The 16524-nt window shown below is 56.0% G+C and overlaps 4 protein-coding genes and 1 non-coding gene across 5 annotated transcripts; 4 read left to right on the top strand and 1 right to left on the bottom strand.

The window, feature by feature from the left end:
• Positions 1-41: 41 nt before the first annotated feature.
• BDP55DRAFT_627120 (WD repeat domain-containing protein) lies at positions 42-1808 on the top strand (the record flags this gene model as incomplete). The annotated part of the gene is made up of 1 exon (XM_060571712.1): positions 42-1808. One exon carries the CDS (start codon positions 42-44, stop codon positions 1806-1808), a length of 1767 nt encoding a protein of 588 aa, XP_060435152.1.
• A 1390-nt stretch (positions 1809-3198) lies between these two features.
• Positions 3199-7699, top strand: BDP55DRAFT_542018 (SNF2 family domain-containing protein; the record flags this gene model as incomplete). Its single annotated transcript, XM_060568276.1, has 3 exons — positions 3199-3288; positions 3382-7419; positions 7472-7699. The coding sequence occupies 3 exons, from the start codon at positions 3199-3201 to the stop codon at positions 7697-7699; spliced, it is 4356 nt and encodes a 1451-aa protein (XP_060435151.1).
• A 1463-nt stretch (positions 7700-9162) lies between these two features.
• BDP55DRAFT_627118 (heterokaryon incompatibility protein-domain-containing protein) lies at positions 9163-12477 on the top strand (the record flags this gene model as incomplete). The annotated part of the gene is made up of 3 exons (XM_060571711.1): positions 9163-11937; positions 12070-12219; positions 12415-12477. The coding sequence occupies 3 exons, from the start codon at positions 9163-9165 to the stop codon at positions 12475-12477; spliced, it is 2988 nt and encodes a 995-aa protein (XP_060435150.1).
• A 481-nt stretch (positions 12478-12958) lies between these two features.
• BDP55DRAFT_t52 lies at positions 12959-13043 on the top strand. Its single transcript has one exon. It is a non-coding gene; the product is annotated as a tRNA-Ala (tRNA).
• Positions 13044-13051: 8 nt separating this feature from the next.
• Positions 13052-16467, bottom strand: BDP55DRAFT_647118 (uncharacterized protein). The gene has a single exon (XM_060573751.1). The coding sequence runs from the start codon at positions 16263-16265 to the stop codon at positions 13530-13532; it is 2736 nt and encodes a 911-aa protein (XP_060435149.1). The 5' UTR covers positions 16266-16467; the 3' UTR covers positions 13052-13529.
• Positions 16468-16524: the final 57 nt, after the last annotated feature.

Genomic DNA, 16524 nt, shown 5'->3' with positions numbered 1-16524 from the left:
ACACTTCTTCTTTCCCCCCCATCCCTGAGCAGCCCGCAACAATGAGCAGCGACGACGAGGACTTTGTGGTCGAAGGCCCCGAGTTGGCCGCAGACGACCCTATGCGCGCATTCCTACCGACGTCGTTTGGAAAAAAGACGAAGGAAGCCAACATTGCCGCCCAGATCGATCGGAGCCGAAGAGTGGCAGAGAAGCCCTTGGCAGGAACGGCCATTGAGGGATCCGCAGGTCCACCAAAAGCTGATCACAAAGACAAGAAGTCCGACACAGACAATGACAGTGACAGCGACGACTCCGACTCGAACGATTCTGAAGATGGCGACGACTACCCAGTCTCCCACGAGTTGGTCCTGAAAACACACGAAAGAGCAGTCACCACAGTGACGCTGGACCCGGCAGGCGGAAGACTCGTGTCGGCCTCACTCGACTGCAAGATCAACCTGCACGACTTCGCGTCCATGACACCGAGTACATTGCGAGCATTTCGAAGCGTTGATCCATGGGAAGCGAAATCTTCTTCTGCGAATGCCGAGTCGCACCCGATCCACCATGTTGAGTTTAATCCTCTCGCTGGAAGCGTATTTCTCTGCGTATCGGCCCACCCGCAGGCAAAGATTATGTCGAGGGACGGCGACATCGTGACCGAATTCGTCAAGGGCGACATGTACCTCAGGGACATGAACAACACCAAGGGGCACATCTCAGAAGTCACCACGGGAACTTGGCACCCGACCGACAAGAATCTCTGTGTGACTGCCGGCACCGACAGCACCCTAAGAATCTGGGATATCAATAACAAGCGCAGTCAAAGGGACGTGATTGTCTTCAAGTCCAAGGCGGCGGGATCCGCTGGTCGAACGAGGATGACTGCGGTTGCCTGGGGCGCGCCGGCGCAGGGTGGCAACAACGTATTGGTCGCAGCCGCACTGGACGGCTCGCTGGTCATGTACAGCGGCAACAGCCCGTTTTCTCGGCCAACGGCAGAGATTCGAGACGCCCACAAAGCCGATACCTGGACTGGAGGTGTGGATATCTCTTCTGACGGTCGCATGGTCGTCACCCGCGGAGGCGACAACACGATCAAGTTGTGGGATACGCGAAAGTTTAAGACGCCTCTTGTCACGGTGGACCATGCGTCAACATCAGATCACTTCCCGATGAGCAACATCAGATACTCTCCCAACTCGACAAGTATCTTGACAGGTTCCGCAACAGGCGACCTGCACATTCTAAACCCCGGAAATCTCAGAGCCGAGCATGTCACGCCAATCACGCCAGGAGCACCTCTCATTACTGTCGATTGGCACCCCAAGATCAACCAAATTGTCACGGGATCTGCGAATGGCGAGACACATGTGCTGTACAGCCCGACAATGTCGATGCGGGGTGCCGTGGAGGTTATGTCGCGAGCGCCAAAAAAGAGGCACATTGACGACGATCCATCCCGAACGACAGATATGACAACGGGCATGTCTGGAGATGCTATCATCACACCAGGAAGCGTGATGGCTGGCCGGAGAAATGCGGGAGTCACGGCTTCCGGCAAATCCAAGGATCCCAGGAGACCGGCGGTCTTGGAGCAAACGCCGTTCATGAGAAATCAGCCGGACGAAAAGCATATCGCAGAGAACATCCCTCTTGCGAAAATGCTTCACGAAGACCCCAGAGAGGCACTGCTGAAATATGCTGATGCCGCGAAGAAAGACCCAATGTTTACGGCTGCGTGGCAGACGACACAGCCCGTTACTCAATACGCAGATGTGAGCGACGACGAAGGGGAGCCGGACAAGAAAAAGGTCAAGCGGTGAGCAGTGCGGTGCTGCTGTCGGGCCTAGGTGTTTGATTTCGTGGGGAACCATGGCAGGAGTATGAGTTTAATCCTGGACAAGGGACGTGGTTTTAGAGCAGTCGAGCGCTGGCTAATCAATTCGGGTTGCAGTTGGGATATGGGTACGGGGAGAAACACCTAGGAAATGGCAAGCCTACGATTCGGCTGCATTCCTGAAGGATCTCTCCACTTGTTCATCTTTCCATCAGATTAGCTTCGCTGGGAGCAACCCCCCAAACATAGAGACAGGCAAAGCAGCTGACACTTGCAGCAGTGTGTGGACGTCCCTGCGGGCCGCCACGGCCAATTCACCGGGCCAGGCCGGGGGGTAGGTAATCCAGCCAACGCCGCGTCTGGAGGAGAACCTAGTACGGGTCTACGGGAGAGAGACGCGCTTCTGCTCTGATGCGCCGACGACCTAAACACTTTTTTCTTCAACCTTGTTGCAAACGAAAGACGACAGATGCCAAGCGGCGTGGATCTGGCATTCCTTGGTGGCCGATGAACCTGACAGGCGGCAGGCCACGGTTTGAGGCGCGTTTGTGGCCCGGATAGTACCCGAAGCCAACCAGTGGCCGACCACGCCGGCCACTGCCTGGTCGTGCCTGGTCGTGCCTGCCTGCAGTAAACCAGGAAAAGAGTTGGCCCAAGCGCCCTCGCTTGTACATAAGCAGATTAGCGTAGACGCCTCAGGCATGAAGTTGTTGCGGTGCTGAAAATTACGGGGACTCAGTTTCACAGAGTCCGCACCAACCATCAATGAATCTTGTCGTTGTCCTCACCTCTCCATCTCAACCGGCACCGCGCGCATCGAAAAATCGCCATCCCCCCTCTACAGGCATCGACGCCCATCTCGGAAAGTGTCCAGCAACCTATTCCACGCGATTTCCTCGCGCATCTTACTCGAGGTAACGCACCGACGCCGCGCCCATCCGACCAACTCCCGTTTTTTCGCATCACGTCCTGTTCACCCTTCCACCCGTTTTCCCCCCCCACGCTTCGCGGCACCGCATTCGCGTCCCCCATCCATCGCCTCTGCCGCTGAACTCCATCAGCCATCTCGGTGATTTCGATTCCACGCGACCGACGTGTCTCCGTTCCGACCACGGCATCTACCTTGCCGTCCCCGAACCACGTCGCCGTCCCCAAACCCCGTATTTTCGATACCGACGCGCTGCATTTTACCGTCCTTATCACCAATAGCCTTCCAGTCTCTCATTTCGCGACGAGCCGAGCGCGACAAACCTTCAATAAGGCTCCACTTGTCTACACCTACGACGCCTTTGCATGATAATGCGCTCGAGGTTGTCGTCGCATCTCTAGAGATTCCCGCAGTCATTAGATTTGCTGGAATACATACGTCGCCCACCATGGCTTCAGTACAGGCTGCGCCTGCCGTCCAGCTCCCTGGCGCCGGCATGGCGGCTACCACTCCTCAACAGGCTCAAGAGATATTCAATGTAAGCGCCTTTGCTCCATCATAACCGCATTCCTTTCGCACTCCAATCATGTGTCAAAGTTTGATGTGATTCCATGATGCTAACACACCCAAGAAATTCAAGCAGATGAGAGAGAGCGGCGTCCCAACCACTGATCCCGAATACATCAAGGCGGAGCAGTTCGTCTTGTCCTTCCAACAACAGGCGCGTCTGCGACAGAAGCAACAGCAGTTCCTCCAACATCAACAGCAACAGATGCAACAACAGCGACAGATGCAGCAGGCTGGCGGACCCAACGGCGCTGTCAATGGCTCGCAGGCCGCTCAGCAGCACCCTCAGTCGACACAACCTCCCACATCAAGCGCGCTCAGCGCCTCGGCGCTTCCTGCAGCCAACTCAAATAACGCTGCCGCTGCCGCTGCAGCTGGGTCTCCTTCGACAGCTGCTCCTCCCAGCGGCCCAGGTGCTGGTCAATTCAACCCGCAACAATTGAGTTTGCTTAGACAACAGATCCACGCGTTCAAGCTGTTGACGAAGAATGCTGGAGTCCCTCTGCAGATGCAGCAAGCTATCTTTGCCCAGCGCGAGCGCAGGAAAGCCATCGCCGCTGAGGCTGCTGCACTGGCAGCTTCATCTACACCCGCAACCACTGGTCGAGACTCTGCACAGCCCGGTATCAATGGATCCGAAGCCAAGTCTGAATCTCCTCCCGAGGTCCAAGGACCAACGTTCAAGACCGTCAAGTCTCCTCATGGAGATAACAATCTGATCCGCAAGTCAATCAGCCACTTCGATCATACTCAACGGAAAAACCGCAAGCTGATTCCGGGATTGTTCCCCACTGGTGTCGACTTCGACCAGCTGCGGTACGAGAGGGAATTGATTGTGTTCAACCGCATGAGAGATCGCTTCGCCGAGCTCAGAAATACTCCAGCAAACATTGCCCACTGGGATACCACCAAGGACGATGTCGAATTGGATGACAGTGCAAAGGTTAAGGCCATCATCGAGATGAAGAGCCTAGGCTTGTACGCCAAGCAGAAGGCGCTGCGCGATAAGATTGGCCGTTCGATGATGTTCTATGACAACCTTGCGATGACGACCAACCGTTCCGGATACCGCCGCACGAAGAAGATGACGGTTCGCGAAGCCAGAATCACAGAGAAGCTTGAGAAGCAGCAACGTGATATCCGGGAGAATCGCGAGAAGAAGAGACACATTGACTTCTTGGCCGCCATCACGCAACACAGGAACGAGATCCAGCAAACCGCATCAAGCCAGCGCAACAAGTCCACCAAGCTCAACAAGCTCATGTTTGCCCAGCACTACAATATTGAAAAGGAAGAGCAGAAGAGGATTGAGCGTACTGCCAAGCAGCGTCTGCAAGCTCTTAAGGCTAACGATGAAGAGGCTTATCTCAAGTTGCTTGACGAGGCCAAGGATACTCGCATTACCCATCTTCTTAGGCAGACTGATGGATTCTTGCGTCAACTCGCTGCTTCCGTCAAGTCTCAGCAAAGAAAGGCCTTGTTGGAGCAGACTGGCGAGGAGTTGCCTGAGGAGGAGGAGGAAGAGAGCGAACCCGAGGAGGATGACGACGACACAAGCGGACGGAAGATCGACTACTACGCTGTTGCCCATCGCATCAAGGAAGAGGTCACAGAACAGGCCGATATCCTGGTGGGTGGCAAGCTCAAGGAATACCAGGTCAAGGGTCTGCAGTGGATGATTTCCCTGTACAACAACAACCTGAACGGTATTCTTGCCGACGAGATGGGTCTCGGCAAGACTATCCAGACCATCAGTTTGATCACGTATCTCATTGAGCGCAAGAAGCAGGACGGCCCCTACCTGGTCATCGTGCCTCTCAGTACTTTGACCAACTGGACACTCGAGTTCGAGAAGTGGGCGCCTTCTGTCAGCAAGATCGTCTACAAGGGTCCTCCCCTGGCCAGAAAAGTGCATCAGGACAAGATCCGCCAAGGGCGTTTCCAGGTGCTGCTCACGACATACGAATACATCATCAAGGATCGACCAATTCTGAGCAAGATCAAGTGGTTCCACATGATTATCGACGAAGGTCATCGCATGAAGAACCAGAACTCCAAGTTGACAACCACTATCCAGCAATACTACAACACGCGATTCCGCCTCATCTTGACTGGTACCCCGCTCCAGAACAACCTCACGGAACTGTGGGCCATGCTTAACTTCACGCTTCCCACAATTTTCAAGTCTGCAACAACCTTCGACGAGTGGTTCAACACACCTTTTGCCAACACTGGTGGACAAGATAAGATGGAACTCACCGAAGAAGAACAGATTCTCGTCATTCGTCGCCTGCATAAGGTGCTGCGTCCTTTCTTGCTTCGTCGTCTGAAGAAGGATGTCGAGAAGGATCTCCCGGACAAGACCGAGAAGGTCATCAAGTGCAAGTTCTCTGCCTTGCAGTCCAAGCTTTACAAGCAGATGGTCACGCACAACAGGATCCTCGTCAGCGACGGACAGGGTGGCAAAGCTGGCGCTCGCGGCTTGAGCAACATGATTATGCAGCTTCGCAAGCTTTGCAACCATCCGTTTGTGTTTGACGAGGTCGAGAATCTCATGAATCCTATGAGCATCAGTAACGACTTGCTATGGCGAACAGCCGGCAAGTTTGAGCTTCTCGACAGAATCCTGCCAAAGTACAAGGCGACGGGCCATCGCGTTCTAATGTTCTTCCAAATGACGGCCATCATGGACATCATGGAGGACTACCTCAGATACCGCAACCTTAAGTATCTTCGTCTTGATGGTACAACCAAGTCAGACGAGCGTTCTGATTTGCTGCGCGAGTTCAATGCTCCCAACTCGGACTACTTCATGTTCTTGTTGTCGACTCGTGCTGGTGGTCTTGGTCTGAACTTGCAGACTGCTGACACTGTCATCATCTACGACTCCGATTGGAATCCTCATCAAGATTTGCAGGCACAGGATCGTGCTCATCGTATCGGGCAAAAGAACGAGGTGCGAATTCTTCGTCTCATTAGTTCCAATTCGGTTGAAGAGAAGATCTTGGAGAGAGCCAGATTCAAGCTCGACATGGACGGTAAGGTCATTCAAGCTGGCCGCTTCGACAACAAGTCGACGGAAACAGATCGTGATGCCATGTTGCGTACCCTCCTAGAAACTGCCGACATGGCGGAGACGGGAGATCAGGACGAGATGGACGACGAGGAGCTAAACTTGCTCCTCGCTCGTAGCGACGACGAAGTCGGCGTTTTCCAGAAACTCGACGAGGAGCGGAAGCAAGATAAGACTTATGGCGAGGCAGCCGGAGCAAACGCCAAGCCTCGTCTCCTGGCGGAGGATGAACTTCCTGATATCTACCTTGGCGATGGCAACCCGATTGAGGAGGAGATTGAGACAAGTCTTGGACGTGGAGCTCGTGAACGAACTAAGGTTCGCTACGATGACGGTCTCACGGAAGAGCAGTGGCTCATGGCTGTCGATGACGATGACGACTCACCAGAGGCGGCAGCAGCACGAAAGCAAGCCCGCAAAGATAAGCGGGAGACTAACAGGCTCAAGAGGTCCGGCATGTCTAACGCTGCTGACGACTCTCCCCCTGCAAGCCGTGCCAGTACTGAGGAGGTGGAAGAAACTCCCAAGAAGAGAGGCCGAGGCAAAGGAGCTGCGAAGAACCAGGAGAAGCGCAAGGCTGAAGAAGGGGACGATGAGCCTCCGGCTAAGAAGCGTCGTGGCCCGCAAGGTAGAGCAAAGGCGGTGTCCGTTTCTGTTGGGTCCGAGACGCCGCGAGTCTCGGCTCAGCAACGCCAACTCCTCCAGGCAAATACGCGGGCTCTATTCGACGGACTCATGAACCTTGAGGTAGATGATCCAGAGCCACCAGAGGAGGATGATGACGAGTCGGTTGCGGGCAAGCGAATCATCATCGGGCCCTTCCTTGCGCTACCACCCAAGCGTGACTACGCCGACTACTACTTGATCATTCAGGCCCCCATCTCGATGAAGCAAATTGAGACCAAGATCAAGAAGCAGCAGTACCACAGCCTCGGCGACATGCGCAAGGACGTCGACCTCATGTTCCGCAACTGCCAGACTTACAACGAGGAGGCATCGCTTCTGTACCAGGACTCTCTTACTCTTCAGGTTAGTAACTTCTGACTCTACATACTTGACCATTCAATTAACTCTGGCACAGAAATTCTTCCACGAAGAACTCCAGAAAGCTCTCGACAAGCATCCAGAGTTGCAGGAGCTGGAAAGCGATGGCGGCAAGGAGGGCTCCGTAGCGCCTAGTGCGAGTGCGAGCGCCGGAACGCCTCAACCAGCAACATCCACAACGAGGATCAAGCTGATTTCTTCGGCTTCCAACGGCGTCAAGGATGCAAACGGAGCCAGCAACGGTGCGCAAAGCGACAAGGAGTAGCCGAATGGGGGTTTGTTGATTTCGACGTTTCAGTGATCACAGTTGACGTTTAATGACGTTTGTGAAGTTTTTTTTTTATTTGGGGATTTGATGCTAAAAAGAAAATGGCGATGGCATACAGCCGAGAGACGACCAAAGCAAACGCAACGCGGTGGTCTACTCAACTGCAAAAACATCAAAGACTGTTGCACATTAACAAGGCGTACAGGATTGGGAGGCTTTTGGAACGTGTAAAGGTAACGGCGGGAATGGCACTCGATACAAATACCATGGGCCATAAATCAGGCCGCAGAGGGAACTAGTTGAATGGTGGTGGATGGCGACGAAGGGGGGGGGGGGGGAGAAAGTTCTGTCCCGGTCGACGATGGCAGGGACCTGTTGCGAAGTTTGTTAGACTAGCAAGCAAATGTATTTTAATAGATGTGAGTACGATGGACTTGAACACATAATGTGTATCCCAATTGCTTGGTAGCCACCATCGTGATGTTTGACGCTGTGCGGATACATATACAGGCATTCAGTCGATCGAGAGCTGTCACCCATCAACATTTGCATGGGTCAATTGCTTTTTGGGTATTGACGTGCTCGGCTAATTAGATGTTGGGAGATCATTAGGTAGGGAATGGCCCTGTAAATTATGACAGCCCAACCATTGATCTAATCCATCGAGGAAAAAAGAGCATCGACTTTTATGCCCAATGTGTCTCTGTTAATTTGGTTGTAATAGAGGGGGCTGGGGGGGAGAACGATCGAGGTTGGGTCGGGCCGGGGGTGGCAGTGCCTTTTTCGACCTCTCACCTCTCACCTTCTCTGCTCACACACTCATCTCGCGCGCCGCAGCAGCACCTCTCACATCGCAGTCAAGTCTCACTGACATTGCGTGGCGTTGCGCGTACTAACGCTGTCGCAAAGCCATTCATTTTCAATCTCGACGCAATACACACACACCACGACTTTCTCATCTCATCTCACCCATCTCTAATCTCATTTCATCGCAAGCAATTGAACACCTCATTATCATCATCGTCCATCGGACTTTCAACATCAGCGCAACGCCCGTGATTCGTCTTTGCCCTGCATATCAGAATTTCCCGCGCCCTCCCGTAAGAAAACCTCCGTTTCGCACGGTCTCACCGAGCCACACTTCACTAGTGTCACGGCGCAACAGCAAAAAAAAGGCCAAGAGGAACAGACCTCTTTTTCGTGAGGGAGGCCGAGTAGGAACTAGGAACAGGTTTACGCCAAAGATCGGATTCCCGTTGCTGCGGAACCAAAGCAGGGCGACTGCTCAAGCCCGGCGAGCGCAACGTAGCTGCAAGCGCATGAGGGGCCGCGCAATTTACAGCTTGCATTTGCAGCAGTCACGCAAATCTCATACAACGGAACGGGGAGAAGAGAGGGGACCTTTGCGCTTTGAGAGAGAGAAAAAGTGAGGTGAAAGGGGGGGACAGATTATAAGACAAATGGACCACCCGAGTCCGTCCGCCGACCGCAGCGGCGGTGCGGCAGCACCACCACCACCTACAGCAGGGACGACCAGGCGAGAAGGAGATGTGCCACCTGGCGTAGAGATTATATCCGACGACGAAAGTTCGGCCAGTTCAATGTCGGATGAGGAGGATCCAGGTGACGACCACGACCACGACAACAAAAAGCATCGCCGCGGCGATCCTACGGCTGCCGGCGGCAGATATAGACCCGAAACGCCTTCGCCACCGCCGCAGAGGCGGTCGCAGCCACACGTTCCGCCGCCGCCGAGGGGAAGCAGGGAGAGAGATATTCGTGCAGAACGACATCGTGACTTGCGGGATCGTGATCGGGATAGAGATAGGGATAGGGATCGCGACAGGGACAGATCCCGGGGGCCGGAACCGAAGCGACGGGGAGGAGGAGGAGGAGGACTGCCGCCATCGCCACCACTGGACAGGGACCGGGATCGGGATCGAGAAAGGGACAGGGACAGGGACAGGGACCGCGAAAGGGACTACGACAGAGATCGGGACAGAGACAGAGACAGCGACAGAAGCCTGCGCGACAGCCCTCCCCTGAGAGGCAGCCCCCGCCTACGAGACAGCCCTCGCATAAGGGAACGAAAGCGACAGAGCTTCGCGCCGGACGAAAAGTACCAAGGAGAAGGGGGCCGCAGCAACGTCAACGGCCACGCGAGAAGACAGCAGAGCGTACCCCCCAACAGCGCCAACAACGGTGCGAAAAGGCAGAGCATCACGGAGCGCCTCATGAGCACCTGGACGGCAGCGCGGTCAGGCGCGGCGCGCGGCGCAGGGGATCATCCGCCGGGCGTAGGGGCCGCGGCCGCAGCCGCGTCGTCGACGCTCCCTTCGCGCCGCGCTTCATCCGCCTCGACAGCGAGTAAGGCGTTTAACCCCGTCGGCAGGGTGCGCGAGTGGCTCGACACGTGTAACGCCGAGCACGGCGACCACTGCTCCGGCCCGCCTGCGGATACGTGGCGGCCGATATGGCTGATTGACTCGGTGAACCGGTGTCTTGTGCGCGCGAGGGCGACGGATCGGTATATCGCGCTCAGCTACGTCTACGAGCCGCCGCTGCCTTCGTCGCGGGGTCCCGTGGAGACGTTGCGGGAGAATCTGGAGGTGCTGACGGCGAGCATGGATGATGCGGATATACCGCAGACGATTCTGGATGCCATGTGGTTGGCGAGGAAGCTGGGGATCAAGTACCTCTGGGTCGACCGGTTTTGTATCGTGCAGGATGATGATGTGGAGAGGGAGGAGTATGTTAAGAATATGGCGTACGTGTATGCGAATGCGTACATGACCATCGTGGCGGCTGCGGGCGACGCAGAATCCGGGTTGACGGGCCTGTTGCGGAGGACGCCGCCGCCGCGGGGCGCCGCGGGGAGGAAGCATGATGATCTTGTGCTCTCGTCGCGATGGGCGGGCCGGGCGTGGACGGTGCAGGAGGGTATGTACTCGCGGCGGAAGGTGTACGTTTTCGAGGAGACGGTGACGTGGGAGTGCCACTGCGACGCGTGGCAGGGACCGCCGGGCGCGGCGGGGGGCGGCGGCAGGTTCAGCAAGATCCTCAAGGGCGGAGGGTTGGGGAGGCACGGCGGCGGCGGGGGGCCGTGTCTGTCGAGGACGTTCCCTGCCGCGACGGGGTATTTGCACCCCGTGTGGCCCGACATGGACGAGTACGCGCGGATCGCGATGGAGTTTAGCGCGCGGCGGGTGACGCTCATGTCGGATACGACGAGGGCGCTGCGGGGCATCACGACGGTGCTCTCGCGGTCGTTTGCGGGGGGGTTTGTGTTTGGGATGCCGGTGAGCTTTTTGGATGTCGCGATGTTGTGGCAGCCGAGGGCGATGGTGCGGCGGCGGCTGATGGTGCAGCCCGTGACGGGTATGAATCCGCTGCCGTCGTGGAGCTGGTTGGGTTGGCACTATGATGGTGTGCCTGCGGACCTGACGCTCTGGCGGGCGGCTGCGGACTACGTCCAGGAGGCGCCGGCGCATCATCACCAGGGCAAGAGGGGCGCGGAGAGGCGGTTCAAGAGTCCGTATGCGTTCCGGTTGCGGGGGTTGGTGAGTTATGAGCTCACGGACCGGGCGACGTACACGCCGTTGCCGAATGATGGGATGGCGTACCGGGATCGGAGACATCGGAGGACGGTGCCGTTGCCTGCTGGGTGGTCGAGGAGCGGGGGCGGGTTCCGGTATGCGGGGGACCCGGAGGTTGTGTTTCGGTACCCGGTGCCTGTGGCGGAGATGGCTGGCGGAGGAGGAGGAGGAGCGGAAGGGTTATTGGGGGCGGGGACGTCGCCGTTTGGGGATTTCTCGCTGAGCGCGACGCTGCTTTCGTTCAGTACGACGGTGGCGTACTTGGACGTGGACTTCGCCATAGCGAAGAACGGGGCGCCGCTTGACGCGAAGGCGGCCAACGCGGTGAACTCGGGCAACAACACGGGGCCTGGCACGGGACTGGTTGCGCCTGGACGGGGGTACGGCGTCCCGCTGGCGGTGGGAAACATCTGGTCGAGGACGGGCAAGTGGTGCGGCGTGGTGACGGCGCACGATAGCTGGCTGGGCTTGCAGGGGGCCAACCATACCGGGGAGGAGAAGCTCGAGTTCGTGGCCGTGTCGATGGCGAGCGAGAGGGGAGGGAGTCATGTGTTTGACTTGGATGCGTTCCGGGATAATATGGACGAGGACGAGATTGTGGACTTTGTCAATGTGCTTTGGGTGGAGAGGGTTGGCGGGGTGTGTTACCGGAGGGGGCTCGGGCATGTTGTGCAGAGAGTATGGGATGCGGTTGCGAGGGACCGAATTGAGGTTCTTCTTGGGTAGGAGAAGAGGGAGATCGGTTTCGTCGCGATGTGTAATTCCCTCCAGGACAATGTGTTTACTGGGGAGAGCTGTCTCAAGATGGCTGGTGAACCGAGGTCGAACTCTGGGATGTATTTGAGAGGAAAAGGGGATTTGTACGACCACGGGTTCTGGTGGATGAAGGCGATTAGCATCTGGATATCCCATGTACGAGATGTATGTTTCCCTCTCTAGGACGGGACATGACATGTTTACTCAAGCTTTCATAGCGATTTGTATAATGAAAGCCTCCCTCGATGGAGGCATTTCGATTCTATACGAGACTTCTCTCTGCGAAACACCGACTGCTTCCCTGGTCCGGGCTAAAGCGTCCTGGTCTAGAGCTGTCTTAAACGGATTAACAAACATTAGGACTATTTGTTGTTTGCCAAGAGATATGCCGCAAGTGATGACAAACAACAAGTTCAGAGGTAGGAAGAGAGGCACAAACAGACGACCGACATCCAAACCCATCTCTCCGCTACAATTCCGAGAGAATTAACAGCTATAAGCCTCTACCAACAACGCAGCATAATTCAAAGGAAGCACCTCATTTACATCCTCCACCCAAAAAACGGACCATTGCCTTCAGTTGTCGTTCAGGATCCCGTAATTAATTTACACACCCGGCGCAGCACTTTCAAGGTGTGCGTCAAATCACCCAAGGCTTCCCCAACCATGCTGCACCACACGACAAAACAGCTGAACTTACACATCAAACACACAGTCAAAGCAAATAACTCTACAAATACAATTTCTGCTTCGAAGCCGACGACAAAAATTTCAGCGCGGATCAAGACTGCCTAAAACGACCGCCCAGCAAATCGCCTCCCAACACCCGACCAAACTCCACCATAGGAGACCCACTCGCCAAACTTGAGCTCAAACCAGAACTTGATTTGCATCCAACACCTCGGGGCGTTTAGCTCAGTGGTAGAGCGCCCGCTTTGCATACCTTCAGCGTCTGCGGGAGGCCCAGGGTTCAATCCCCTGATCGTCCACAACACCCGAAAGATCGCGCAAGCGGTCGTTTGCTTTTGATCTTTTCTGCCTCAAAGGTGGCATTGCTAGCTATTCAGCACATTCCCAAGTTCCCACGTCGTCTTTTTTTCTTTGTGCATGGTGTTGTTGTCGTGTGTTCGTCTTGCGTGGACGGATAATCCTCACGTTCTGATGATGATTGGGTTTTCAGCTAGACGTGCAAGTACTCATCCCAAACCTACATATGCAAGACAGGAACACTCTAGGGCTATATTTCACCTTAGCGACTCAACAATGATCACGCGGTAACAAGAAAGCAAGCGAGTCAAGAAGCCGCCTCGAGGCAGCAAATTCACCAATAGACATTGGCACCGTCCCCCATTCCGAATCTGAATAGCTATACAAATATCAATCTGGCCCGTGCCGTGCTTTGGACATTGGACATTCCATCCACCCCTGCGAATCCATTATAAACACTCTCGCCTGCTCATGCCTTCCAATCTCACTCATCTTCGTCCCTTCTTCAGCGGCGGCGGGCTTCTCGACCTCGAAACCGAATCGCTGTATCTCCTCCGCTTGGCGCTCATGGGACTTCTCGAATCCCGGCCTCGATCCGGCGAACCCCGCTTGAGCGACCTCTTGGGCGGGGGACTCGGCGAGCGAGAGTGCGACGCATCGCGACCGCCGTTTCTCGCCCTCAGCGGGGGCGCTGAGGCACTATCACCATCTCGTGCCCTCGGAGCAACAGGTGAGCGGCTATCTCTCGGCCCACGACGGTCTATGGGGGAGCGAGAACGCGAATCATATGACGACGCACGACTCGGCGACCGACTAGGAGAGCGACTGTCGTAACGGGCGCGTTTCCGCGGCGCGCTGCTCACAGATGAACTATTCCTCCTCACTGGGCGACGAGCATCTTGCCCTGGACTACGACTGCGAACAGGTACGCCTCGTGCAGGCGGGGGGGTGGCAGAGCGCGAGACAGAACGTCCTCTCCTTGGGGGAGGAGATCTACTGACGCTTGAGCTGTTTCTCCGGACTGCCCGGCGCGGCGGCGGTGTCACGCTGAGACTACGACCCCTAGGACCATTTCGGGCCGGAGAGGGTGATCTTGAGTAGCTGGCGGAGCGACCGCGTCTTCTCGGAGGGCTCGCCGAGTATGAGTCGTCGCGGCGTCCCTTTCTGGGAGGTGAGACTGAACGACTGTAGGAGCGAGATCTGGTAGAGCTGCGACCCCGGCTGAACGAGCGGGCCCGTCCACGGGGCGAAGGAGACCTGGAGTCGGCATGCTTGCGGTCAATCGCGCGTCGAGGCGTTCGCGACCTTGATCGAGAGCGAGAGTATGACGAGCCCGTGTACGAAGAGTAGCTAGACACCGACTCCGAGTCGGAATCATCAGCCGGTGGCGCAGGCAACGCGGGCTTGGGCATGTTCTGGAGGTATTCTCGAGAAGCTTCCGTGAGAGCACCCATGCCGATACTGGTAAAGTAGTTGATGGAGAAGCGAATGTTTCGTGGGTTGTCGCGCGGGAACAGCCCGGTGAAGCTGGGTTGGAGGATCTCGTCCTTCATCCGGGCCTGCAGTTTTGCCATACCAAGCTCCTCAGAAATGTCCTGGAAGAGAATCTTGATGAAAATTCTGGAACTACTCGTTGTCTCTTCCTCATTGAGGTGAATAACGGAGAGTACGTGCCAGCCGATAGCATCGGTTGCTAGCAAATGCGCAAAGAAGCGCGCAACATTGCGAAGCCTGTTGGTCTCGTATCGATGGATTTTGCTGTAGTAGTCGGCAAAGGATTCTTCAAAGAGACCGGTCCATAACCTGTTAAGCTTGGCGAAACGCTCACCGATCAGACCGTGAAACTTGGAAAAGGTCTTTTCCTGAGAGCAAATCTCGACAATCATCGAGGGAAGCTCCGCTTCTTGGCCAGCCGGAAGGTTTACCCGCAAAAGCTTATGCACTGCTTCCTCGGGATCGATGGACGACATGACCGTCAGGTAGATGGTACGGCGCAGATTTACCAAATCGGTGTTGGACTGATCCTTGATCTCCATTGCTTTCTCCTCTTCGTCGTCCTCCTCCTCGGAACTCTCATCTTCATCGTCATCGTCGTCATCGTAGTCGCTGCCCTCGCCCAAGATTTCGGCCTTGAGCTTCTTGTAGGCCTCCTCGTGCTCCTCCCACTCCGCGTCATATTTGAAAATGTTGAGGCCATCCTGCACGTCGATTTCACCGTCCAGGTCGACCATATGTGTGATTTGATCCTCCTCCTCAACCAAGTCAAGCTCCTCCTTGATAGGTGGGTTGTCCTTGAAGTTGTCTTTGCGAACCTGAAACAGGACCTCGATCATGTACTGCACACGCTTGTCGATATCCGCCTCGTGCAGCACGTTCCTCAGTTGATCCCAGACCGCAAGGGCGATTGCGGGCTGCATATCCTGCAAGTGTTGACCAACTTCGCGCATGAAGTTGACGGCAATCTCAACGCTGTCGTCCGTCGGCTTGTGAAGGAGAAGAAGGAGCATCTGACCAGCAAGTCTCTCGTGGGCAACCTGATGGTTGACGAGATGCGCCAAGAAGGTCGTAGACGAAACGCAGACAGCCTTGTCACTGCGCTTGAAACCCTTGCGGAAGGACATGATGAGGCGCTTGACCAGGAGCTCGCCGACGGCAGGCAGCTTCGTGTTGACAATGGCCACCATGGCGGCGAAGACGGGTGTAAAGGGAAGAGAAGCCGCCTGCGCCTTCATGATGGACCGACAGAACAAGCCGCGGCCCTTGATCAGGTTCTCGCCAAAGAGCTCGGGAACGATGTGCTTGATGTTGGAGTAGTTGACCTTGTTGATCAGACCGTTGATACTCTTCTTCAGCGCCTCCCACATCAGCCTCTGGTATTCCTTCGAGCTCTTGTCCGTGATCTGGGCTTGCAGCGCCCTCAGTCGCGCCGGCGGTATGTAGGTGCCTCCAGACCGCATGGACAGCAGCTTCTCGTACTCGGCCTTTGCGATAGCCTGCTTCTCCTCCTCCGTCTTCATCGGCGGCGTCGGGCGTCGTTGTTCTTTGGGAGCCGGGCGGTAGCTATCGGTGCGATCGCGGTCTCGGTTGCCGAGGCGATCGTTGTCGCGGTTGTCGCGGTTGTCGCGGTGGTGGTGTCGACGGTCGCCGCCGTCGCGGTCGTTTTCCATTTCGCCATCGCGTTCGCGGCGCTCGAAGCTCGGGGAGCCAACGTCTGCCGATGCCATCGTGCGTCTATGCTCACGTCTCCAGAGTCCTGTGGATGATAGGGAATCAAGCCAGGGGATCTTGCGACCCAGAGGAATGGCGGCAGTTGAATCAGAGATGCGCCGATTGCTGGAAGTATCGGGTTTTTTTTTTGCTGGACTGGAAAAGTTACTGCTGCTTTGACGCAACAGGATCGCCAAGCAAGAGTTACCTAAAAATCCAAGTGTGGCTGGGGAATGAAGAGGATCCACTATCTAATGGAGAAAGCACAGGCCATGC

Source organism: Colletotrichum godetiae, assembly GCF_030913485.1.
Source record: "Colletotrichum godetiae strain CBS 193.32 chromosome Unknown BDP55scaffold_4, whole genome shotgun sequence".
NCBI lineage: Eukaryota > Fungi > Ascomycota > Sordariomycetes > Glomerellales > Glomerellaceae > Colletotrichum > Colletotrichum godetiae.
The sequence above is the reverse complement of the archived record's forward strand: the minus strand, read 5'-3'. Positions and strand labels throughout refer to the sequence as shown.

Coding starts and splice junctions, on each gene's coding strand:
- BDP55DRAFT_647118 (XM_060573751.1), bottom strand. CDS start 16,265: ATGGCATCGGCAGACGTTGGCTCCCCGAGCTTCGAGCGCCGCGAACGC.